At 44.0% G+C, this 26,128-nt stretch overlaps 1 protein-coding gene across 4 annotated transcripts in view; it reads left to right on the plus strand.

Moving 5' to 3' along the window:
* Positions 1-26,128, plus strand: part of DCAF1 (DDB1 and CUL4 associated factor 1) — a 648,223-nt gene that overhangs the window by 286,129 nt on the left and 335,966 nt on the right. For all 4 annotated transcript variants that reach the window (XM_030205586.1, XM_030205587.1, XM_030205589.1 and 1 more), the window contains one exon: positions 13,529-13,653. In XM_030205586.1, the coding sequence (XP_030061446.1) occupies positions 13,529-13,653 (125 nt within the window). The remainder of the gene's footprint in view (positions 1-13,528; positions 13,654-26,128) is intronic.

Raw genomic sequence — 26,128 nt, forward strand, 5'->3', positions numbered from 1 at the left:
AAGTGAGTCTTTAGTAATTTCTGGATGTTTAGGTGGTTGGTTGTTTTCACGATATTCCATATTTGTGTTCCTATATAGGAGAAGCTTGATGCATAGGTTGATTTGTATTTGAGTCCTTTGCAGCTTGGGTAGTGGAGATTTAGGTAATTTCGTGTTGATCTTGATGTGTTTCTTGTTGGTAGGTCTATGAGGTCTGTCATATATCCCGGGGCATCTCCGTAGATGATTTTATGAATCAGGGTACAGATTTTGAATGTGATGCGTTCTTTGATTGGCAGCCAGTGCAGTTTTTCTCATAGGGGTTTTGCGCTTTCGAATCTCGTTTTTCCAAATACAAGCCTGGCAGCTGTGTTTTGAGCAGTTTGGAGTTTCTTAATGATTTGTTCTTTGCATCCCACGTATTTTCCATTGCAGTAGTCTAGATGGCTTAGTACCATGGATTGTACCAAGTTGCGAAATATATCCCTCGGGGGAAAAAGGTTTCACTCGTTTGAGTTTCCACATTGAGTGGAACGTTTTTTTTGTTGTAGCTTTCACTTGGCTCTCTAGCATGAGATTTTGGTCAATTATAACTCCAAGAATTTTCAGGTTCTCTGAGATAGGGAGGTTGTGATCTGGGGTGACTATGTTGGTGGGTTTGTTCATGTTGTATTGGGATGAGAGGATGAGACAGTGTGTTTTTCTGTGTTAAGTTTTAGTTGGAATGCATTCGCCCAAGAGTTCATGATGTTTAGGCTGAGTTTGATTTCGTTTATTTCTTTTAGATCCTTATTGTAAGGAATGTATATTGTGACATCATCTGCCTAAATGAACGGGTTAAGGCCTTGAATGGATAAGGACTTGGCTAGTGGGATCATCATTAGGTTGAAAAGGAGCGGTGATAAAGGCGATCCTTGGGGTACTCCACAGTCTGCTTTCCATGGTGATGATATGGTCACATTTGATTTCACTTGGTATGTTCTAGTAGTTAGGAAACCCTTGATCCAGCTAAGTACACTTCCGCCAATCCCAAAGTATTCTAGGATGCTTAGTAGTATGTTGTGATTTACCATGTCGAACACACTAGACATGTCGAATTGTGGGAGAAGGACGCTTTTGCATTTTGCAAGTTCTTGTTTGAATTTAGCTAAGAGAGTAGTTAGTACTGTTTCGGTGCTGTGTTTGGAACGAAATCCTGATTGTGATTCGTGTAGTATTGAGAATTTGTTTATGTAGTCGGTAAGTTGTTTGGTTACCATGCTTTCCATCAGTTTGACTGCTAGTGGGATGGATGCTACTGGGGGGTAGTTAGTGATGTCGTTTGTTTTTTGTGTCGGTGTCTTTTGGTATGGGGGTGAGGAGGATGTTGCCGTTTAGGGAAGAGACCATGTTGAAGCTTGTAGTTTATGTGGGATATGTGGTCTGCTATGAAGCAGTGGGGGGGGGGGGGGGGGGGGGGGGGATTGGATTAGGTAGCTGGGGCAGGTATCCAGTTTACAGTGAGTCTTGGAGAACCTATTAGTCGCTTGGTTGACTGCTTCAGTGGTGAGGATAGCAAATCTCATCCCGTATTTATTTATTATCTCATTTATACCCCACATTTTCCCAACTGTGTCAGGCTCAATGTGGCTTACATTGCACTGCAAAGGCGGCCGCCAGTACAGTAAATTAAGCTAATACATCATTAAACCTGCATAAGAAATAAAGGAGAGGATGGGGAAGGAAAGAAAGGAACAGGAAACCAGGGGAGAGAAGGGAAGGGTGGATGAGTCCAAAATTGTTGTTATATTGATGTGAATCAAGAGGTGGAGACATATGCTGAGTCTTTGGGGTAGGCTTTTCCAAATAACAAAGTCTTAAGAGATTTCCTGAAATGTAGATGATATTGAATTGTTTTTATAGCTTTTGGTAAGGAGTTCCTTAATTGTGAGCTGATGAAGGAGAAGGATGAAGCACATGTGGATTTATACTTTATCCCGTTCATACCTTAACCTTCATTATCCAACCTGCAACGGGCTAGTCTTAATGCATTCTTGGGTGGCAGGCTGATTAGGTTAATCATGTAATCAGGGACTTCACCATAGATAATTTTGTGTACTAGGGAGCAGATTTTAAATTCAATTCTTGACAGGAAGCCAGTGCAATTTCTCTCGGATTGGTTTTGCACTTTCTAATTTGGTTTTACCATAAATTAATCTTGCCGCTGTGTTTTGGGCAGTCTGCGGTTTCTTAATAAGTTGCTCTTTTCATGCTGCTTATACTCCGTTACAATAATCCAAGTGACATAAAATGATAGACTGTATTAGATGACGAAATACCTTTCTCGGGAAAAAAGGTTTAATCTATTTTAGTTTCCACAGCGAGAAGAACATCTTCTTTGTAGTGGAGTTTATTTATTTGTTGCATTTGTATCCCACATTTTCCCACGTATTTGCAGGCTCAATGTGGCTTACAATTTCTGTCATGACTTATGCTGTGTCAGAGTACAGATGCAATTGGTAATATATTTAGAAACATGGATGATATAATGAAAAATCAGGTAAAAAAAAAGGGGGAGAATATGCAAATTGATATCACATATTGAACATGAATTACATGATAAATTAGGCGGTACTAAATAGGGAGAAAATAATCCGATTGTTAAGTAGATGATGAAGAATTACGGTTCCAATTATGAGTCATGGTATGTCATGTTAAAGAGATGTGTTTGCAGTGCTTTACGGAAGTTAATTAGGTTGTGAATTATTTTCAGGTCAAGTGGTAAAGCATTTCACATTTGCAAACTCATGTATGAAAAGCTGGACGCATGTATTACTCTATATTTTAGACCTTTACAGCTGGGGAAATGAAGATTTAGGAATGTGCGTGCTAATCTTTTAGCATTCCTGGGTGGTAGGTCAGTGAGGTCTAACATGTAGGTCGGGGCATCACAGTGAATTATTTTATGCACCAGAATGCATATTTTGAAAGTTAAATAGAAAGATTAGTGGTGTGGAGATGAATATAACTACAATAATAAAGCTACCACCTAATACAAAATTACAAAATTATAATAGTATGTGGGGAAAAGCCTCAAAGAGCTCCCAGATCAAACATCAATCCGTCGGAGCTAAAACAGACCATCCGGTCTTCTCTTCATCATAGGCATAAAAACCCACTCTAGATAATTCTCGATGAAGTTCTATAGGCAAAAACCCCTGAGTAAATAAGAATTTTGTGTTGCAATGCACTTAGCTTTATTGCTTGAGATTCAATGCTACTGTTGCTTCATGCTGTGTTGATCCTTATTCAATTACTCCGAGCCCGGGCTCGGAGTAATTGAATAAGGATCAACACAGCATGAAGCAACAGTAGCATTGAATCTCAAGCAATAAAGCTAAGTGCATTGCAACACAAAATTCTTATTTACTCAGGGGTTTTTGCCTATAGAACTTCATCGAGAATTATCTAGAGTGGGTTTTTATGCCTATGATGAAGAGAAGACCGGATGGTCTGTTTTAGCTCCGACGGATTGATGTTTGATCTGGGAGCTCTTTGAGGCTTTTCCCCACATACTATTATAATTTTGTAATTTTGTATTAGGTGGTAGCTTTATTATTGTAGTTATTTTGAAAGTTATACATTCTTTAAGAGGAAGCCAGTGTAAGTTTTCTCTTAGGGGCTTAGCACTTTCGTATTTTGTTTTTCCAAATATAAGTCTGGCTGCGGTGTTTTGGGCAGTTTGAATTTTTTTAATGATTTGTTCTTTACAGCCAGCAAGAAGACCATTGCAATAGTCTAAGAGACTCAGTACCATTGACTGTACTAGATTACGAAAGATTTCCCTAGGGAAGAAAGGTTTAACTCTTTTTTTTGAGTTTCAACATTGAGGAGTGGCCTAGTGGTTAGGGTGGTGGACTCTGGTCCTGGGGAACTGAGTTCAATTCGCACTTCAGGCACAGGCAGCTCCTTGTGACTTTGGGCTAGTCCTTAACCCTCCATTGCCCCAGGTACAAATATAAGGACCTGTATATAATATGTAAGCCGCATTGAGCCTGCCATGAGTGGGAAAGTGCGGGGTACAAATGTAACAAAAATAAAATTGAGTGGAACATCTTCCTTGTTGTATTCTTAACATGGATTTCCAGTGTGAGATTCCGATCAGTGGTTACTCCGAGAATTTTCATGGTATTTGAAATGGGAAGGGTAAAGTTTGGTGTGGATGTAGTGGTGAAGTTAGTTGTATTAAATTGTGATGTAAGTACAAGACATTGTGGTTTCTTTTCATTAAGTTTCAATTGAAATGCATCCGCCCATGAGTGCATAATTTGGAAGCTTTGATTGATGTTTTTGGTGATGTCTTGTAAATCATGTTTAAACGGGATGTAAATTGTGACGTCATCTGCGTATATGTATGGGTTAAGGCCTTGATTGGCTAACGATTTAGCCAGTGGAGATCCTTGGGGAACACCGCATTTGGGTTTCCATGAAGCTGACATACTCGAATCGGATATCACTTGATAAGTTCTTGTAGTAAGGAAGCATTTGAACCAGTTTAGAACATTACCTCCAATTCCGAAGTATTCTATGATATATAATAAAATTTAATAGCTTACCATGTCAAATGCACTAGACATATCAAATTGTAAGAGGAGGAGGATGTTCCCAGTAGCAATTGCTTGTTTAAATTTGTTTGAGAGTAATTAGTACTGTTTCAGTATTGTGATTGGACCGGAATCCTGATTGAGAGTCATGAAGAATAGAGAATTTATTTAAGTAATCGGTTAGTTGTTTGGTAACCATACCTTCCATTAGTTTGGTTATAAGAAGGATAGATGCCATTGGATATAAGAGGGATAGATGCCACTGGGCGATAGTTGGTTAGGTCATTGGTGTTTTTCTTTGAGTCTTTAGGTAAGGGGGTGAGTAAAATACTTCCTTTATCCCTAGGGAAGAGTCCATTTTGCAACATAAAATTTAGATTTATTGTAAGATCTGATATAAATTATTGAGGGGCAAATTTTATAAAGTAGTTTGGGCATATGTCTAGTTTGCAGTGGGATTTGGAGAATCTTTTAATTGCTTGAAAGATGGTGTCATCCAAGAGGTTGTCAAAATTAGTCCAAGTTCGGTCAGCTGGATGTTCATCAGGATGTGGGTCTAAACAGTCGAGGAATTTGACATAGTTGATGTTATTGACTGGTAACGTAAGTCGTAGCTTTACAATTTTCTCTTTGAAGTACTTCGCCAAATTATCTACTGATGGTATGTCAGCGTTGTTTGTGGTAACCGGTGCAGTATCTAGTAATTTATTCATAATCTGGAAAAGTTTGTGTATCCTTGTAGTCTGACCCGATTTTGGTTCTGTGATATGTTCTTTTGATTTGTCTAATGGAATACTTGTAGTTTCTCTGCAATTGTTTCCTAGCATTGAATGTTGAGTCATCTTTCTTTTTATTCCATGCTCGTTCTAATCTTCTAATCTGTGTCTTTAATTTGTTCAATTCTTCGTTAAACCAAGGTATTGAGTTCTTCCATCGTGATGTTCTAGTTTTCAAAGGTGCTATGTTGTTTAATATGTTTTCATGTCTGTTATCCCATTCTAAAAAGGAATTGGTTTGATTCTGCTTTTGCTGACCATTCATTGTTGTAAAAATGTTGCCAAAATATTAATGGGTCAACTTGGCCTCTCGTGGTATAGGTTAGTCGTTATTGACTATAGTGTATCTCTTTTTTTCGCCATTTAAGGGAAAGGTTTAATTTGTAGTGCTCAGACCACGGTGTGAGTTTCCACTTTGTAACAATTGATGTAAAATTTGAATCGGAGGAGAGTCTGTGTGAGATGATGTGTAGTGTGTGACCTTTCATATGGGTTGGTTGAATATTGGGTGTGTTAATATCCCATAATTGGAAAAAGTCCTTACATTCACTTACATTTATTGAGTTAAATTCTTCAAAGTGAAGATTAATATCCCCTTTTATAAGCAGGTTGGAATTAGAGACACAGGCATTTGATATGAAGTCCATGAAGTGTGTCTGGCATTCATGCCAATTTCCTGGTGGTCTATAAAAGAGAACAGTGTTTAGGTGATTATGCAAATTTGTATGGTTAATTCTAACTAAGGCAATCTCAAGATGGGGAAGTATGGATTCTGCAGTAGTTGTAATAGTGAAATGGGATCTATAAATTACAGCTATACCTCCTCCTCTTTTTCCATTTCTTGTCCAATGGGAAATTTTGTAACCTGGGGGGGGGGGGGCATAAATCTAGGGTGATGGGGTCTTTGAGGTCATGAATCCATGTTTCAGTAATAAACAGTAGATCAAGATTGTCTGTTGTGATCCAGTCCGTTATGGTGGTGGTTTTATTAACTACCGATCTTGCATTTATGTAGCCCAGTTGGATTGATTGGTATGGGTCGTTTAGATTTGGGGATGTGTTAATTTTTATGATTTGTCTTTCCTCTTGAGATCTGGAATTGTGTTGTCCTTTCTTTCCTTTATCCTGATTTTGTCCATATATGGTAGATCTTCTATTTGGTTGATTATTACTCTTTTGATGGGTCGTATTGTTTTTAGGTACTCTGCATGGTTATTTATTTATTGCATTTGTATCCCACATTTTCCCACCTCTTTGCAGGCTCAATGTGGCTTACAATACATCATGAATGGTGGAGAAGTATAAGAAATAAACATTTAGTATTACAGAAGGATCTTGGGTAACATGATAGTGAGAAAGCATGATATTAGTATAACAAGCAAATGTTATGAGGCAATTATGTGGAGGATTCACATTTGTTACTCTTTGTGGTATGCCCTGTTAAAGAGATGTGTCTTCAGTAGTTTGCGGAAGTTAGTTCATAGATCGTTTTTAAGTTGCGCGGTAGTGCATTCCAGAATTGTATGCTCAAGTAGGAAAAGGTTGACGCATGCATTATTTTGTATTTTAGACCTTTACAGTTGGGGAAATGAAGATTGAGGAATGTGCGGGATGATTTTTTAGCATTTCTGGGTGGTAAGTCTGACATGTAGGCTGGGGCGTCTCCGTGAATGATTTTATGAACTAGGATACATATTTTGAACATGATGCGTTCTTTAAGAGGGAGCCAGTGTAGCTTTTCTCGTAGTGGTTTAGCACTTTCATATTTTGGTCTAGCTGCTGTGTTCTGGTCTGTCTGAAGTTTCTTGATTATTTGTTCTTTGCAGCCAGCATAGAGTGCATTACAGTAGTCTAAATGACTGAGTACCATTGATTGTACCAGGTTACGGAAGACATTCCTGGGGAAGAAAGGTCTTACTCTTTAATTTCCACATTGAGTGGAACATCTTCTTGGTTGTATTTTTCGTGTGACACTCAAGTGTTAGGTGTCGATCAATGGTGACTCCAAGAATTTTTAGGGTGTCCGAAATTGGAAGTTTCAGTTTTAGTACTGTGGGAACGTTGTTGTCTGTAATAGGGGTGGTTAGAGCGTGATAAATTAGGGATAAAAAGTAAATTGTTAGAAGCAATTTGGAGATGTTCATTTTGGCTTTGCCTAAAGTTCAGAAGGTTTAGAGGTAATATAATATGATAATAAAATAATAATACAATAATTGAGAGTATAATACAGAAGAATGTCCTATAATGTAGCCTAAGCAGTAGTCACTTATGAGAATTATCAGCTGTTGGTGTAGTTCTGTAGAATGCAATAGTAACTTAAGGGCATTCAGAGTTATTAGAGCCTTTCAGTCTATTGCAATAAAATGGAGTAAGGAGTATTTAAAAATATAGTTGTTAATTATGGGAGATAAGATCTTTAGTGCAATTCTGCATAATGTAGTGAAATACAGTAAAAGTTATTATAGGACATTAACATGAAGTGGAATCAATAGTAGCTAATGTAATTTACTCATTAATGGTAGTTTCAAATCATTAATACAGTTCAGTATAATATAGTAAAATAAAATAAAGGCAATTAGAGGGCATTACTATGAAGAGGAAGCCTTAATGGTTAATGCAATAAAATAGGATAAAGGTAATTAGAGGCTATTGCCATGAGGAAACCATTAATGACTTTAAATGTTTAATTTTTTACAAACAATGAACTCTGATATCCACTACTTGAACACATCTATACTGAAGGAATTTATAATAAAGACAAATTAAATTTATTCCACTGACTTTTCATCAGTAATGATGACACCAACCTTCACTTGCCTTTATTAGATTAGTCTGCATTATTCTGAAACGTTCTTGAAATGGTACGTTTCAGAATAATGCAGACTAATCTAATAAAGGCAAGTGAAGGTTGGTGTCATCATTACTGATGAAAAGTCAGTGGAATAAATTTAATTTGTCTTTTTTATAAATTCCTTCAGTGTAGTTGTGTTCAAGTAGTGGATATCAGAGTTCGTTGTTTGTAAAAATTAAACATTTAAATATCAGTTGAATTGGTGCCTCTGGAGTGTTGTGGTCAGTCCGTAGTATCAGCAGATTAGGTTTTCACAAGGTTCTAAGACCATTAACTGGATTCAGGGGTGATTCTAGCATGTTATGATCAAACCATGGCTCCAACAGTCTTGTATCCACGTGGCTGCACTGCCATGCAACTGAAATCGCCAGCTGGATTCGGCGATGAACAACCCAACTCCAACCATGAACCATCTGACAGCAGCCAACCAGGAACAATACTTCCCTGCCCAACCTTTTCACAAACCTGATCCTGTGATTATGGCATTACAACTGCTAAAGCCAAAACAGCAGCAAAAGGCAAAGGTGAACCAAGGCACACAAGTCGCTCAAAGGTCATTCAGGTGCTCAAGCTACCCGTCTGCCCACTCGTCACCACTCTCCGCTCTTCTTCTCAACCTGCCTGCCGCATCGTTCTCCTCCCTGCACTCTCTCAAAGATCGGTGTTGGGAAAAAAGCTCGATCGGCAGCATCCGAGGCAGGTTCGATGGACAAACACGCTCAGAGGTGGGTGTCCATGGGCAAATGAACTTCAACGAACTTGAACTCCAGTGTCCTCCGGTGACAGGGCGGCGATGCCGGTAAATAGCAGGCAGACGGCCCACTGGTGACACCGGAGGTAAGCAACCGTTGGGGGTAGCCAAGGCCGGAATTGGGCCGCCACGCAGTCTGGGTATGCACATGAGGACAAACTCGACCGGCCTGGTCCGGACTAAGATGGCGAGTAGTCAACCAAGCTCCGCGGCACCCTTCGCTCCTCGAACCAGCAAACAGCGGCCTGCTTTACTGTTATTGATTTAATTTAACTTGTCAGTTTCTTCTTCCTCCTCTGAACTGCTGGGTCAGTTGGAGCTCTTGTCAACTATGTTTATTGAGATTTACTATACCACCTTTCAAAGTGAATAACAGTAAAGCTGTTTACAAAACAAAGCAAAATTATTTGGCTTTCTAGTGTAAGGTTGCGATCAAGAGTGACTCCCAATATTTGTAGGCTGTGTAAGATAGGAAGGTTAAGGGTGGAGGTGTTTAAGGTTGAAGGTCTATACTTGTTGTGTTGAGATGATTGAACAAGACAGTGAGTTTTTTTCAGCATTTTGTTTTATTTTGCAAAAAGATGCCCAAAAGTACATCGTGTTTAGACTGTATCTATCCGCTGGGTAAACACCGGGGATTGGGTCCATACATTCGATGAAGTTTTCGGTGTCGATGTCTTGAGGTAGTGTTTTGCTTAGGTTTACAATTTTTTCCTTGAAGTATTTGGCAAGTTTGTCTGCTTATGGGATATCTGTGGTGGTTGTGGTGACCGAGGTGGTGTCTAGTAGCTTGTTCACGATTTGTATTCATGTCCTATTTTGGTTTTGTAATATAATCTTTTGGTTTGTCTTATTGCATATTCGTATTTTCTTTGGGTTTGTTTCCATGCGTTGAATGTTTGTTTATCTTTTACTTTTTTCCATGCACTTGGATTTTCCCCAAGTCCATTTAATAATGGTCTATGGACTTTTTCTTTAGGAAGCCATCCAAACCTTTTTAAAACTCTACTAAGCTAACTGCCTTTACCATGTTCTCTGGCAACGAATTCCAGAGTTTAATTAACACGTTGAGTGAAGAAAAATGTTTTCAGATTTGTTTTAAATTTACTACATTGTAGCTTCATCGCATGTCCCATAGTCCTAGTATTTTTGGAAAGCATGAACAGACGCTTCACATCTACCCATTCAACCACTCATTATTTTATAGACCTCTGTCATATCTCCCCTCAACCGCCTTTTCTCCAAGCTGAAGAGCCCTAGCTGCTTTAGCCTTTCCTCATAGGGAAGTCGTTCCATCCCCTTTATCATTTTCGTTGCCCTTCTCTGCACCTTTTCTAATTCCACTATATCTTTTTTGAGATACGGTGACCAGAATTGAAGACAATATTCGAGGTGCGGTCGCACCATGGAGCAATACAAAGGCATTATAACATCCTCATTTTTGGTTTTTATTCCTTTCCTAATAATACCTAACATTCTATTTGCTTTCTTAGCCGCAGCAGCACACTGAGCAGAAGGTTTCAACGTATCATCAACGACGACAACTAGATCCCTTTCTTGGTCTGTAACTCCTAACGTGGAACCTTGCATGACATAGCTATGATTCGGGTTCCTCTTTCCCACAAGCATCACTTTGCTCTTGCTCACATTAATCGTCTGCCATTTAAACGCCCAGTCTCGTAAGGTCCTCTTGTAATTTTTCACAATCCTCCCGCGATTTAACGACTTTGAATAACTTTGTGTTGTCAGCAAATTTAATTACCTCACTAGTTTCTCCCATCTCTAGGTCATTTATAAATATGTTAAAAAGCAGCAGTCCCAGCACAGAGCCCTGGGGAATCCCACTAACTACCCTTCTCCATTGAGAATACTGACCATTTAACCCTATTCTCTGTTTTCTTTTAACCAGTTTTTAATCCACAATAGAACACTACCTCCTATCCCATGACTCTCCAGTTTCCTCTGGAGTCTTTCATGAGGTACTTTGTCAAACGCCTTCTGAAAATCCAGATACACAATATCAACCGGCTCACCTTTATCCACATGTTTGTTCACCCCTTCAAAGAAATGTAGTAGATTGATGAGGCAAGATTTCCCTTCACTAAATCCATATTGACTTTTGTCTCATTAATCCATGCTTTTGAATATGCTCTGTAATTTTGTTCTTTATAATAGTCTTTACCATTTTGCCCGGCACCGACATCAGACTCACAGGTCTATAATTTCCCGGATCTCCTCTGGAACCTTTTTTAAAGATTAGAGAGATTTACTCTCTGTATCTAATTTTGAGAACTTACCACAGATTCAACCAATTTGGGAAAGAAAGGTATATTTGCAGTTGATCTAAAATTAGCAACCTGAGATAAATCTGAACCAACAAGCTTTGGAACTGGAGTTAAAACAATATCTCCCATAGATGGTGAAAACCATCCTTGATCCAATGTCAAATTTAACACAGTAGTGGAAGCTGAGGAGCTAAACTTCCATCCAGCACAATGGTGTCACTTCTTCCTCCTGTTTTGCCGCTTTCTTAATGAAAAAAGAGTAAGCTATACCCTCAACTATGGATACGGATGTGTATGAAGAATCTAACAGGTTGAAGGCAAATCCTTATGTAAGGCAGAAATTGGTTGTTTTTGAAGATTGAGCTGAAGGAATCATTGTTCCTTTTAAATAACAGAGATAGTGATTGCCATTGCATTTTTTTACCAAACTGAAGAGTGTTGAGGAGGAAGATATATTCTATATAGATGCCATGTACTTGAAAATGACAGAGGAAAAGGTGGTGTGTGTAGGCTATAATACATGGAAATGCAAAAGTGTAATCATTGCTTCTTTCACATGAGTTCAGGATTTGTGGTCACCAAGAAATAGGTATGGTCCTGTTCAAGCTATTCGTAGATCAGCAAACCACCATTTCAGTCCATCAGGGGTAGTTTTACAACAAATAGGAGGAAATATTTTTTAACTCAAAAGAATAGTTTGCTGGAGGATGTGGTAACAGTGGTTAGTGTATTTGGATTAAAAAAAAGGTTTGGACAAGTTCCAGAAGGAAAAGTTCATAGTCTGTTGTTGAGATGGACATGAGGGAAGCCACTCTTGCTCTGGGATTGGTAGCATGAAATATTGCTACTAATTGGGTTTCTGCCAGTTACTTGTGAAACATCTTGCTACTAAAACACCATGTTGATTCTCTCCAGAACATCCCCATTCCAACAAATAAAAAGCTGGATGCAAGGAAACTGGATATAGTGGTAAAAAAGAAAAACACTAGAACGGCACTGATTACTAAGTGATTACTCTGTGAATTGTGTGGTGAGAGAGGATGTCCTCAAGTACCAAGAAATGCAGTCTGAGACCAAGAAAATGTGTCAAAAAGGTATAGAAATATTTCACATTGTTTTAGCCGCCACAGGCTTGATTAGAATTTCCAGGCACATCTGGATAATCTCTCTTTGGCATGATGCAAATACTTACTATGGCAAGCATTTACCAAGGTTATTCTTCACATACCCTAGCTTCAGAGTGATGTTCATTACTGTCAGAGTATGTGCAAAACTAACCCATTTGGAGAAGTTGCCCCAGATTAATTTTTAAAATAATTTTGCATGTATGTGTGCACATAACGCACACAAATTGCTATTTATAAAATACCAGCTGGCATAAAAGTATGTGCAGTTTCCATTTTCCATTTCCATTTATTTAGTCTTGTATCCCACATTATCCAAATGAAGTTTGGTTCTATGTGGCTTACAGTGTAACGAGATCAGTTAACGAGGTTTACATTTTAGTATGGAACAGCAGTTAGCAAGTTGATAACATAACGGAGGGCTAAACTGTGTTAACGATTCAGATATATAGCTACAATCGTCGGGCATAGTTACCAAGTTGGTAGTGTAACAGGGAACCTCCTATGTTAATGAGTCTGTCATGAAACGGTTACAGTCTGATGGAGAGGCTGCGATCTATAGGTGGGCAGGGAAAAGTTGAGAGTTGTTGCATGATGGTGCATACTTTTCCAGTAAGCATGTGTGGGTCATGGTATAGATTATAAAATATACTCCTCTGAGTTGTGTTTGAATAATTGAGAGACAAACCTTTTTACATGTGCTTGAGAACAGGTATACATAGCTGTGTCTGCAAGGTAGATGTAGTTTATGCAACTTATGTTAGTATTTTATAAACAGTGCTGAACCTACTTATTCTCTTAAACCAGACTGAGATATGACAGAGAACATTTTAATTGGTTAATTGCTTTGTCACTTATTTTATCTATAACTTTGCAGCTCCTGGAATGGGGAAAGGGAGATCATATGTGAGCAATAAATATCCAAGGACAACTTTGTTATTCTAAAAATGCAGTGACTTATTGTTAGTACTAGTCTCGATTCTTATATTCTTCGTAGGTTTTCTTTATTTAAACTTACTTGGTGTGTGTTGTGTTAAGCTTCAGCTTATATACTGTCCCCTTATATACTACTCCTGAGTTAAATGATATTGTATAGTGTGTTACAAACAGATGCCCATTGTACATTCTGAGCTATGGTAAACACCAGTGTTGATCTTCATTTGCATGTTCTTTCTTTAGGAATGACACCGTGCGATATGCTCTTGATGTATTAGCTATTCTGACAGTAGTCCCGAAAATCCAGCTGCAGTTGGCTGAACCAGTAGATGTACTTGATGAGGCTGGCTCCACTGTGTCAACTGTGGGTAAGTATAGTTCTCCGAGGACAAGCAGGCTGCTTGTTGTCACATGTGCGTCGATGTCCGCGGCGGCCCAGGAATCGGAAAATTTTGCAAGCAAAATAAAAGGTTTTCCCAGAGAGTTCTGGCGCATGAATCGCTCGCACAGCACATGCGCGGACGACTTCAAGCCCGTCGCACGAGCATGTACCTCAGTTTTTTTTCTCCACGATTAGGTGCAGCAGTGTTGCCTCTGCACTCTGTTTAGGCCCAGGAACAGAACTACTCTTCGCGACCGAGTTTCGCTTTCCTTTTGCTTTTATTTTCTTTTTATAAAGTAGTTTTTACCATAGTTTTTCTTGTATTTTTGCCCACCTTTAAAGTTTCCTTTCTTTTTTGACGCGGCCGGACTTTGGGCCATACGGTCGGGTTTATTACCTTTTTTTGTGCCTTCTTTTTTGGCACAATCGCATAGTTTGATTTCGCCGAGGCCGTTTTTCCTTCCATGTCATCGAAGACACCCAGCGGCTAAGAAAGCAAATAGAATGTTAGGTATTATTAGGAAAGGAATAAAAACCAAAATTGAGGATGTTATAATGCCTTTGTATCACTCCATGGTGCGACTGCACCTCGAATATTGTGTTCCATTCTGGTCGCCATGTCTCAAAAAGATATAGTACAATTAGAAAAGGTGCAGAGAAGGGCGACGAAAATGATAAAGGGGATGGAACGACTTCCATATGAGGAAAGGCTAAAGCGGCTAGGGCTCTTCAGCTTGGAGAAAAGGCGGCTGAGGGGAGCTATGATAGAGGTCTATAAAATAATGAGTGGAGTTGAATGGGTAGATGTGAAGCATCTGTTCACGCTTTCCAAAAATACTAGGACTAGGGCCCAGATGCATCAACCAAATGTAAAAGAATCTAAAACGTAAAAGTCCTTAACGAATTTGAAAAAACGAAGAATGCACCAAAAAAGCAAGTCGCACATGTTCGGTGCGGTATTGTAAAGTACAATGCATTAAAGATGCGTTAAACTGGTGTAATTCCCGTCGGTAATCGGCCCCTAAAGCATGCGCAGAGCAGCCAAGCGTTATGCTGGCTGCTCTGCGCATGCCACAAACGTCAAAACAACAACAAAAAAAACCCAACGCAAACACGTGGCTCCCCGCTTCCCCCTGCATAAAATAGAAAATCAAAACAAAAATCAAAAAAGGATCGGGAGGGGACAAAGGCGCTCATCAGGAGCGTCCTGTATGGACAGCCTTGCCCCCCTCCCCCCCGCCGCTCCCCACTTCCCCCTGTATTAAAAAATCCAAATTTTAGCAGCCCCGACCCCCTCCCTTGCTTTCTCTCTACTTTCTCCCACAGCCTCGCCCCCCTGAGGTCGTTGCCACCACGACCCCCTCCACTGGGCCTGGTCCTAAACGGAGCGCAGAGGAAACACTGCGGCACCTAACCGCGGAGAAAAAAGGAACTGAGGTACACGCTCGTGCAACGGATGGGAAGTCATGTGCGGTGCGAGCGATTCGCACGCCAGAACTCTCTGGCAAAACTTTTTGTTTATTTTGTTTGCAAAATTTCTGATTCCTGGGTCGCCGCAGACGTCCTCAGAGAATAGGTAATATTTTGGGGAAGGGAGAGCCAAAATGATAGGGTCCACCTTAAAACATTTAAATCTGTTATTCCTACATATTATAGTGGCCTGATTGCATGGCATAATTTTTAGACCTTTGTTGCTGTACACAAAAATAGCTTCCTTTTTGGTGATATTTCACTGTTGCCTCAGTGAACGGTACCGTCCATAAAATGTGGATCTAGTGCACTGAGTTCCTTTATCGTAGGAAAGTAATTGATATGCCATGGTATCTCTGTACTTGAGATACTTTAGTAAGTGCAGTTTCTTTTTGACTTGACAGCTTTTCCTGCTCCTTTCAGCTTCCAGTTCAATCTGAGCTAGCCTTAAGGGAAACTGTCCATCCGTTGCAATGCCAGCCCTGAACCAGGGAATCACAAATCCATGGCTTTGTCTAGGATCCAGTTCAAGTGGATCTTATACCCTTGAGTGATAGAGGCTTCCTGTCTTAGTAGAGCTGAGAACACTGTTAAATCTGTAGCCTTGCCAACGCCCACTGGCCTATCTAGTCTGGTAACCTAACTTAGATGTTTAGCATGGTAGTGTACAGAAGTTAACACTAAGCAAAAATCAAATCTTATATACTGCTAAAATCCCCTTTTCAGGGTTCAGTGTGGTTTACATCCTAAGTGGACTTGACATAGACAGATTAGAGTATATAAAAGTAATAAAAGTACATTATGAATAGCATTGTAGACTGAAAAGGATACAACAGTAGTAATGATTTGTTATATAATAGTTTTTGGAACAAGAAAAGATTTTAACCTCTTCTGAATGCTGAAGTACAGTGGGGGAAATAAGTATTTGATCCCTTGCTGATTTTGTAAGTTTGCCCACTGACAAAGACATGAGCAGCCCATAATTGAAGGGTAGGTTATTGGTAACAGTGAGAGATAGCACATCACAAATTAAATCCGGAAAATCACATTGTGGAAAGTATATGAATTTATTTGCATTCTGCAGAGGGAAATAAGTATTTAATCCCTCTGGCAAACAAGACCTAATACTTGGTGGCAAAACCCTTGTTGGCAAGCACAGCGGTCAGACGTCTTCTGTAGTTGATGATGAGGTTTGCACACATGTCAGGAGGAATTTTGGTCCACTCCTCTTTGCAGATCATCTCTAAATCATTAAGAGTTCTGGGCTGTCGCTTGGCAACTCGCAGCTTCAGCTCCCTCCATAAGTTTTCAATGGGCTTAAGGTCTGGTGACTGGCTAGGCCACTCCATGACCCTAATGTGCTTCTTCCTGAGCCACTCCTTTGTTGCCTTGGCTGTATGTTTTGGGTCATTGTCGTGCTGGAAGACCCAGCCACGACCCATTTTTAAGGCCCTGGCGGAGGGAAGGAGGTTGTCACTCAGAATTGTACGGTACATGGCCCCATCCATTCTCCCATTGATGCGGTGAAGTAGTCCTGTGCCCTTAGCAGAGAAACACCCCCAAAACATAACATTTCCACCTCCATGCTTGACAGTGGGGACGGTGTTCTTTGGGTCATAGGCAGCATTTCTCTTCCTCCAAACACGGCGAGTTGAGTTCATGCCAAAGAGCTCAATTTTTGTCTCATCTGACCACAGCACCTTCTCCCAATCACTCTCGGCATCATCCAGGTGTTCACTGGCAAACTTCAGACGGGCCGTCACATGTGCCTTCCGGAGCAGGGGGACCTTGCGGGCACTGCAGGATTGCAATCCGTTATGTCGTAATGTGTTACCAATGGTTTTCGTGGTGACAGTGGTCCCAGCTGCCTTGAGATCATTGACAAGTTCCCCCCTTGTAGTTGTAGGCTGATTTCTAACCTTCCTCATGATCAAGGATACCCCACGAGGTGAGATTTTGCGTGGAGCCCCAGATCTTTGTCGATTGACAGTCATTTTGTACTTCTTCCATTTTCTTACTATGGCACCAACAGTTGTCTCCTTCTCGCCCAGCGTCTTACTGATGGTTTTGTAGCCCATTCCAGCCTTGTGCAGGTGTATGATCTTGTCCCTGACATCCTTAGACAGCTCCTTGCTCTTGGCCATTTTGTAGAGGTTAGAGTCTGACTGATTCACTGAGTCTGTGGACAGGTGTCTTTAATACAGGTGACCATTGCCGACAGCTGTCTGTCATGCAGGTAACGAGTTGATTTGGAGCATCTACCTGGTCTGTAGGGGCCAGATCTCTTACTGGTTGGTGGGGGATCAAATACTTATTTCCCTCTGCAGAATGCAAATAAATTCATATACTTTCCACAATGTGATTTTCCGGATTTAATTTGTGATGTGCTATCTCTCACTGTTACCAATAACCTACCCTTCAATTATGGGCTGCTCATGTCTTTGTCAGTGGGCAAACTTACAAAATCAGCAAGGGATCAAATACTTATTTCCCCCACTGTAGCTATTATGTGAACTAATAGCAGTAGAAAAACTTCACTTACTGCACACACACAAAAAAATAAGGTCATAAATATAAGCAGCCTTTGTTAAAAGGAAAAAGCCTCAAAACCTCATAGGCACTGTGCCCAGGTAGAAGTCTTATCATTGTCTTAAAAAAAAAAAACCCTCCTTTCAACAAGGGGGGTGGTTTAAAGGAGTTTTTTTTAAGTCAATGATGAGAATTTTACCTGAGCACAGTAGCTTTGCCTATGAGGTTTTGAGGTTGTTTCCTTCTAACATATAAAGACTGCTTAAATTTATAACCTTGTTTTTTTGCTTGCAGAGAGCGAAGTGACATTTTTTGTTGTTGTTTTTGTTTAGTGGTGTGTTAAATACATACTTCCTCCTCACTATTGATATATTAAGGGTACAGAAGTTACCATTATGTGTGACATGATAGTTCTCCCAACTCGAAACTGACCTGCAAGGGATTACCTCATTGTACACTTCCCTAATTACAAAAATATCAACTACAAATCCACTGTTCTCCGAGGACAAGCAGGCTGCTTGTTCTCACTGATGGGTGACGTCCACGGCAGCCCCTCCAATCGGAACAGTTTCCTAGCAAAGGCCTTTGCTAGTCCTCGCGCGCCGATGCGCACCGCGCATGCGCGGCCGTCTTCCCGCCCGAACCGGCTCGTGTTCGTCATTCTTCTTTTGTCCGCGCTCGGTACGGTCGTGTTACGCCGTTCGCGCCCTTAAGTTGACGTCGCGCGTCTTTTTTGGACTTTTCGCTAGTAAAAAAAAAAAAAAAAGGGAAAAAGGATTTCGGAAGAAGGCCTTTTCTGTCTTTTTCCCCTTCCTGTATTTCCAGTTTTTGCCCCGTTAAGTTTCTTTTCGTTTTCGGGGTAGGCCCTTTTGAGGCCTGGGGTCGAATTTTTTTCTCCCCCTCTTTTTGGTGCCTTACCGCAATTACGAGTTTTGATTTCACCGGCGTGATTTTTCCGCCCATGTCATCGAAGTCTCCCAGCGGCTTCAAGAAGTGCACCCAGTGCGCCCGGGTAATCTTGCTCACTGACAGGCACGCGTCGTGTCTTCAGTGTCTGGGGGCTGGGCACCACCCGCAGGCCTGCAGTCTTTGCGCCCTTTTACAGAAAAGGACTCAGGTAGCGAGATTGGCCCAGTGGAACGTTTTGTTCTCGGGCTCTTCGTCGGCATCAGCACCGGGAGTATCGAGTGCGTCGACAGCGTCAAGACCTCCGTCCTCGGCCGCGACTGCATCGAGTGCATCGAGGCATCAACCCTCTGCATCAGGGCCGAGACATCGGAAGGCTGCGTCGGCGGTACCGGGACCTCCACTTCTGCTGATGTCGTCGGACGGTGGTGCTTCGACTGGAGTGCAGGTGAGGGCTGTCCATTCCCCTGCTGGTGGCGGTGAGCCTTCGGGTGGGTCTCCCCCTACCCTGAGGGCTCCTGCGGTACAGCCCCCCCGAGACTGACCTTCTTCGGCCTCGGCCCCGAGGAAGCGACGGCTGGATTCTACGTCCTCCTCGTCGGTACCGGGAAGCTCCGGTGACATGCTTCGTTTGAAAAAGTCAAAGAAGCATCGACACCGGTCTCCTTCCCGTATCGGTACCGAGAGCTCTGGGTCGCCGAGGGAGTCGGCACCCAGTAGGCATCGGCACCGAGAGGACCGCTCACCCTCTGTTCAAGAGGTGTCGATGCGCTCCACTTTGGACAGCCCGGAACAGCCTCCACGCCCGGAACAGACTCTGACATCGACACCTGCATCGGCTTCCATGTCTTTCTCCACAGCCGCTCTGCACGAGAGTTTCCGGGCCGTTCTCCCAGAGATCCTGGGAGAGCTGTTGCGCCCTTCCCCTCCGGTACCGGGGGTGCTTGCGCCACCGGTACCGTCGAGTGAGGCGCCGGCTGGCCCTTTGCCCGGGGTGAGGTCTCCGACATCGGTGCCGCTTGCGGTACCGACTGCGGTCGTCTCCCAGGAAGGCTCCCCGACGACGTCGGCGGAGGGAGCTTCGCCGGTGCGGGCGAGGGAGTGTACCTCTCGACGCTCCCATCGTGGACGTGGTTCCACGGAGTCGAGCCGGGCACGGCTTCAGACACAGGTCCGTGAACTTGTGTCCTGATACCGATGGTGAGGCATTGTGGGAGGAGGAGGAGGACATCAGATATTTCTCTGACGAGGAGTCTGAGGGCCTTCCTTCGGATCCCACTCCCTCCCCTGAAAGGCAGCTTTCTCCTCCCGAGAGTCTGTCTTTCGCGGCCTTTGTCCGGGAGATGTCTACGGCCATCCCCTTCCCAGTGGTTGTGGAGGACGAGCCCAGGGCTGAAATGTTTGAGCTCCTGGACTATCCTTCTCCACCTAAGGAAGCGTCCACAGTACCCATGCATCATGTCCTAAAGAAGACATTGCTGGCGAACTGGACCAAGCCATTAAGTAATCCCCACATTCCCAGGAAGATCGAGTCCCAGTACCGGATCCATGGGGACCCAGAGCTGATGCTCACTCAGTTGCCTCACGACTCTGGAGTTGTGGATTTGGCCCTAAAGAAGGCTAAGAGTTCTAGGGAGCATTCTTTGGCGCCCCCGGGCAAGGACTCTAGAACCTTAGACTCCTTTGGGAGGAAGGCCTACCATTCTTCTATGCTCGTGGCCAAAATCCAGTCTTACCAGCTCTACACGAGCATACACATGCGGAACAATGTGTGGCAGTTGGCGGGCTTGGTGGACAAGCTCCCCCCTGAGCAAGCCAAGCCATTTCAGGAGGTGGTCAGGCAGCTGAAGGCGTGCAGAAAATTCCTGGCCAGAGGGGTGTATGACACCTTTGATATTGCGTCCAGGGCCGCTGCTCAAGGTGTAGTGATGCGCAGACTCTCATGGCTGCGTGCCTCTGACCTGGAGAATAGGATCCAGCAGCGGATTGCGGACTCGCCTTGCCGTGCGGATAATATTTTTGGAGAGAAAGTCGAACAGGTGGTAGAGCAGCTCCACCAGCGGGATACCGCTTTCGACAAGTTCTCCCGCCGGCAGCCTTCAGCTTCTACCTCTACAGGTAGAAGATTTTTTGGGGCAAGGAAGACTGTTCCCTACTCTTCTGGTAAGCGTAGGTACAATCCTCCTTCTCGACAGCCTGCGGCCCAGGCGAGGCTCCAGCGCGCTCGCTCTCGTCAGCAGCGTGCGCCTCAGCAAGGCCCCTCGGCTCCCCAGCAAAAGCAAGGGACAAGCTTTTGACTGGCTCCAGCAGAGCATAGCCGACATCCAAGTGTCAGTGCCAGGCGATCTGCCGGTCGGAGGGAGGTTGAAAGTTTTTCACCAAAGGTGGCCTCTCATAACCTCCGATCAGTGGGTTCTTCAAATAGTCCGGCAAGGATACACCCTCAATTTGGCCTCAAAACCTCCAAATTGTCCACCGGGAGCTCAGTCTTACAGCTTCCAGCACAAGCAGGTACTTGCAGAGGAACTCTCCACCCTTCTCAGCGCCAATGCGGTCGAGCCCGTGCCATCTGGGCAGGAAGGGCTGGGATTCTATTCCAGGTACTTCCTTGTGGAAAAGAAAACAGGGGGGATGCGTCCCATCCTAGACCTAAGGGCCCTGAACAAATATCTGGTCAAAGAAAAGTTCAGGATGCTTTCCCTGGGCACCCTTCTCCCCATGATTCAGAAAAACGATTGGCTATGCTCTCTGGACTTGAAGGATGCCTACACACACATCCCGATACTGCCAGCTCACAGACAGTATCTGCGATTTCAGCTGGGCACACGTCACTTCCAGTACTGTGTGCTACCCTTTGGGCTCGCCTCTGCGCCCAGAGTGTTCACGAAGTGCTTGGATGTATTAGCGGCGGCACTTCGCAGGCTGGGGGTACACGTGTTCCCATATCTCGACGATTGGCTGGTGAAGAACACATCCGAGGCAGGGGCTCTACAGTCCATGCAGATGACTATTCGACTCCTGGAGCTACTGGGGTTTGTGATAAATTACCCAAAGTCCCACCTTCTCCCAGTACAGAGACTCGAATTCATAGGAGCTCTGCTGGATTCTCGGACGGCTCGTGCCTATCTTCCGGAGACGAGGGCCAACAATCTGCTGTCCCTCTTCTCCCGGGTACGAGCGTCCCAGCAGATCACAGCTCGGCAGATGTTGAGATTGCTTGGCCACATGGCCTCCACAGTCCATGTGACTCCCATGGCTCGTCTTCACATGCGATCTGCTCAATGGACCCTAGCTTCCCAGTGGTTTCAGGCTGCTGGGGATCTAGAGGACGTGATCCACCTGTCCACGAGTTTTCTCAAATCCCTTTGCTGGTGGACGATTTGGGCCAATTTGACTCTGGGACGCCCCTTCCAAATTCCTCAGCCACAAAAGGTGCTGAGTACGGATGCGTCTCTCCTGGGGTGGGGAGCTCATGTCGATGGGCTTCACACCCAGGGAAGCTGGTCCCTCCAGGAACGCGATCTGCAGATCAATCTCCTGGAGTTACGAGCGGTCTGGAACGCTCTGAAGGCTTTCAGAGATCGGCTGTCCCACCAAATTATCCAAATTCAGACAGACAACCAGGTTGTCATGTATTACATCAACAAGCAGGGGGGCACCGGATCTCGCCCCCTGTGTCAGGAAGCCATCAGCATGTGGCTCTGGGCTCGCCATCACGGCATGCTGCTCCAAGCCACATATCTGGCAGGCATAAACAACAGTCTGGCTGACAGGCTGAGCAGGATTATGCAACCTCACGAGTGGTCGCTCAATTCCCGTGTAGTGCGACAGATCTTCCAGGTGTGGGGCACCCCCTTGGTAGATCTCTTCGCATCTCGAGCCAACCACAAAGTCCCTCAGTTCTGTTCCAGGCTTCAGGCCCACGGCAGACTGGCATCGGATGCCTTCCTCCTGGACTGGGGGGAGGGTCTGCTGTATGCTTATCCTCCCATACCTCTGGTGGGGAAGAAACTCAAGCAAGACCGAGGCACCATGATTCTGATTGCTCCTTTTTGGCCGCGTCAGATCTGGTTCCCTCTTCTTCTGGAGTTGTCCTCCGAAGAACCGTGGAGATTGGAGTGTCTTCTGACCCTCATCACACAGGACGAAGGGGCGCTTCTGCATCCCAACCTCCGGTCTCTGGCTCTCACGGCCTGGATATTGAGAGCGTAGACTTTGCCTCTTTGGGTCTGTCAGAGGGTGTCTCCCGCATCTTGCTTGCTTCCAGGAAAGATTCCACTAAGAGGAGTTACTTCTTTCTATGGAAGAGGTTTGCCGTCTGGTGTGACAGCAAGGCCCTAGATCCTCGCTCTTGTCCTACACAGACCCTGCTTGAATACCTTCTGCACTTGTCTGAGTCTGGTCTCAAGACCAACTCTGTAAGGGTTCACCTTAGCGCAATCAGTGCATACCATTACCGTGTGGAAGGTAAGCCGATCTCAGGACAGCCTTTAGTTGTTCGCTTCATGAGAGGTTTGCTTTTGTCAAAGCCCCCCGTCAAACCTCCTACAGTGTCATGGGATCTCAATGTCGTTCTCACCCAGGTGATGAAACCTCCTTTTGAGCCACTGAACTCCTAACATCTGAAGTACTTGACCTGGAAGGTCATTTTCTTGGTGGCAGTTACTTCAGCTCGTAGAGTCAGTGAGCTTCAGGCCCTGGTAGCCCAGGCCCCTTACACCAAATTTCATCATAACAGAGTAGTCCTCCGCACTCACCCTAAGTTCTTGCCGAAGGTAGTGTCGGAGTTCCATCTGAACCAGTCAATTGTCTTGCCAACATTCTTTCCCCGTCCTCATTCCTGCCCTGCTGAACGTCAGCTGCACACATTGGACTGCAAAAGAGCATTGGCCTTCTATCTGGAGCGGACACAGCCCAACAGACAGTCCGCCCAATTGTTTCTTTTGATCCCAACAGGAGGGGAGTGGCTGTGGGGAAACGCACCATATCCAATTGGCTAGCAGATTGCATTTCCTTCACTTACGCCCAGGCTGGGCTGGCTCTTGAGGGTCATGTCACGGCTCATAATGTTAGAGCCATGGCAGCATCGGTAGCCCACTTGAAGTCAGCCACTATTGAAGAGATTTGCAAAGCTGCGACGTGGTCATCTGTCCACACATTCACATCTCATTACTGCCTGCGACAGTCGGTTCGGGCAGTCAGTGCTTCAGAATCTGTTCGGGGTTTAGAATCCAACTCCACCCCCCTAGGCCCATGTTTATTCTGTTCCAGGCTGCACTCTCAGTTAGTTGGATAAATTGTTAGGTCAGTCTCAGTTATGTCCTCGCCGTTGTGAGGCCCAATTGACCATGGTTGTTGTTTTGAGTCAGCCTGGGGGCTAGGGATACCCCATCAGTGAGAACAAGCAGCCTGCTTGTCCTCGGAGAAAGCGAATGCTACATACCTGTAGAAGGTATTCTCCGAGGACAGCAGGCTGATTGTTCTCACAAACCCGCCCGACTCCCCTTTGGAGTTGTGTCTTCCCTTGCCTTTGTTTTGCTACATATGGGACTGACGAACACGAGCCGGTTTGGGCGGGAAGACGGCCACGCATGCGCGGTTTGCATCTGCGCGCGAGGACTAGCAAAGGCCTTTGCTAGGAAAGTGTTCCGATTGGAGGGGCTGCCGTGGACGTCACCCATCAGTGAGAACAATCAGCCTGCTGTCCTCGAAGAATACCTTCTACAGGTATGTAGCATTCGCTTTAACGTGAGATTTCTCTCATTTAGGCACTACAGGGTGGAATTCCTGAGTGGAGGAGTAGCCTAGTGGGTTACGGTGGTGGACTTTGGTCCTGGGGAACTGAGGAACTGAGTTCAATTCCCACTTCAGGCACAGGCAGCTCCTTGTGATTCTGGGCAAGTCACTCCATTGCCCCATGTAAGCCGCATTGAGCCTGCCATGAGTGGGAAAGCGCGGGGTATAAATGTAACAAAAAAAAAAAATTCTATCCCAAGGGAAATAAGACAACTCAATAACTATCTGACCTTTTGCAAATTCTCGAAGGCTTTTCTTTTTAGTAAATTTCTTCACTAGATGTTGAATTCGATTATAGCCAAGATCTTTCTCCTCGCTGCTACTTTTTCAAGAATGTTCCTTTTAGCTCTTACAGTTTTCATAACATGTATTATACATTTAACTTGTATCCTCTAAACAACAAGCAAGGTGGATATGGAGTCAATAAAATCCAAAATCTTGAACACCAACAACACAGGTGACCCACAATAATGGGAAACAAGTGTATGTGAAAAGAAAAGAACGTTCTATTTAATGGAAGGAAAAAGCCTCAAGGAGCTCCTGACCAACAGGTTTAAAGAGCTATGGTCGATCAAAGTGACCTGTATTTCAGTCAGTCAATATAAACTGTTCCTCATCATCAGCTAAAAAAAACCTTCCTATATCCCTCCATGTTAAACTTCAAAAAAAGCTAGGAGCTGGGTACATGTTTGGAATCATGCAGATAACTATATTACTTTGAATCTAGGAGCTGGGTACACATTTGGAAATATTAATCTCTGTACGTTTTTTTGCATTTTTTAAAGTTTAACATGGAGGGATATAGGAAGGTTTTTTTTAGCCGATCATGAGGAACAGATCATAATGACTGAAATACAGGTAATTTTGATTGACCGTAGGCTTTTTCTTTCCATTAAATATATTGTGCTTTTCTTTTCACATACGCTTGTTTGCCATTATTGTAGGTCACCTGTGGTGTTAGTGTTATATATTATCTTGTACTGTGTATTACTTATGTAAGCCATATAGTGCTGAATAATTGTATTCGGATAATGTGGGATATAAGCATCAATCTCTCTATATAAAACGCACCTCCAACGTTCGAATGAAGCCTCTGTTAGCCAAAAGTGAAGGGGGTGAGATCGCATTGTGTCTGCCCCGCCCACGCGTCAAACGTGATGACGTCGAGGGCGGAGCAATGACACTCATCCAATCGCAACGCTCGGCAGCGAAGCGTCAGGGAAGGAGGCGGCGCTCTCAACGTCTAGCCTTCCCTTCGCTGTGTTCCGCCTTCTTCTGACGTCAAGGATGACGTCAAAAGAAGGCGGAACACAGCGAAGGGAAACCTAGACGTCGGGAGCACCGCCTCCTTCCCTGACGCTTCGCTGCCGGAACCGCCATGGAGGTACATTTAAAAACAAGAAAAAAAAATAAAAACCATGTTGGGGGGAGCGAAGAGGGTGGCCACAAAAGAAAAACAATGGGAGCGGGAGGGCAGGCGAGAAACGACACCATGGATGCGAAGGGGGGGGGGGGGGAAGAAGAGGGCGGCCCAGGCTGGGACATGGGAGAGAGAGGAGCATGGATGCAAGGGGGGGTCATGGAAGGGAGACAGGGGACTTGCTGGAAAAGGATGAATGGAGGCGGCAGGGGACAGAGGAGCATGGATGGGCATGGATTGGGAGGGCAGGGCTCAGGGAGAGAGGGCAAATGCTGGAAAGGGATGAATGGAGGGGGCAGGGGACAGAGGAGCATGGATGGGCATGGATTGGGAGGGCAGG

This window comes from Microcaecilia unicolor, chromosome 6 (assembly GCF_901765095.1).
Source record: "Microcaecilia unicolor chromosome 6, aMicUni1.1, whole genome shotgun sequence".
In the NCBI taxonomy this organism is placed as follows: domain Eukaryota; kingdom Metazoa; phylum Chordata; class Amphibia; order Gymnophiona; family Siphonopidae; genus Microcaecilia; species Microcaecilia unicolor.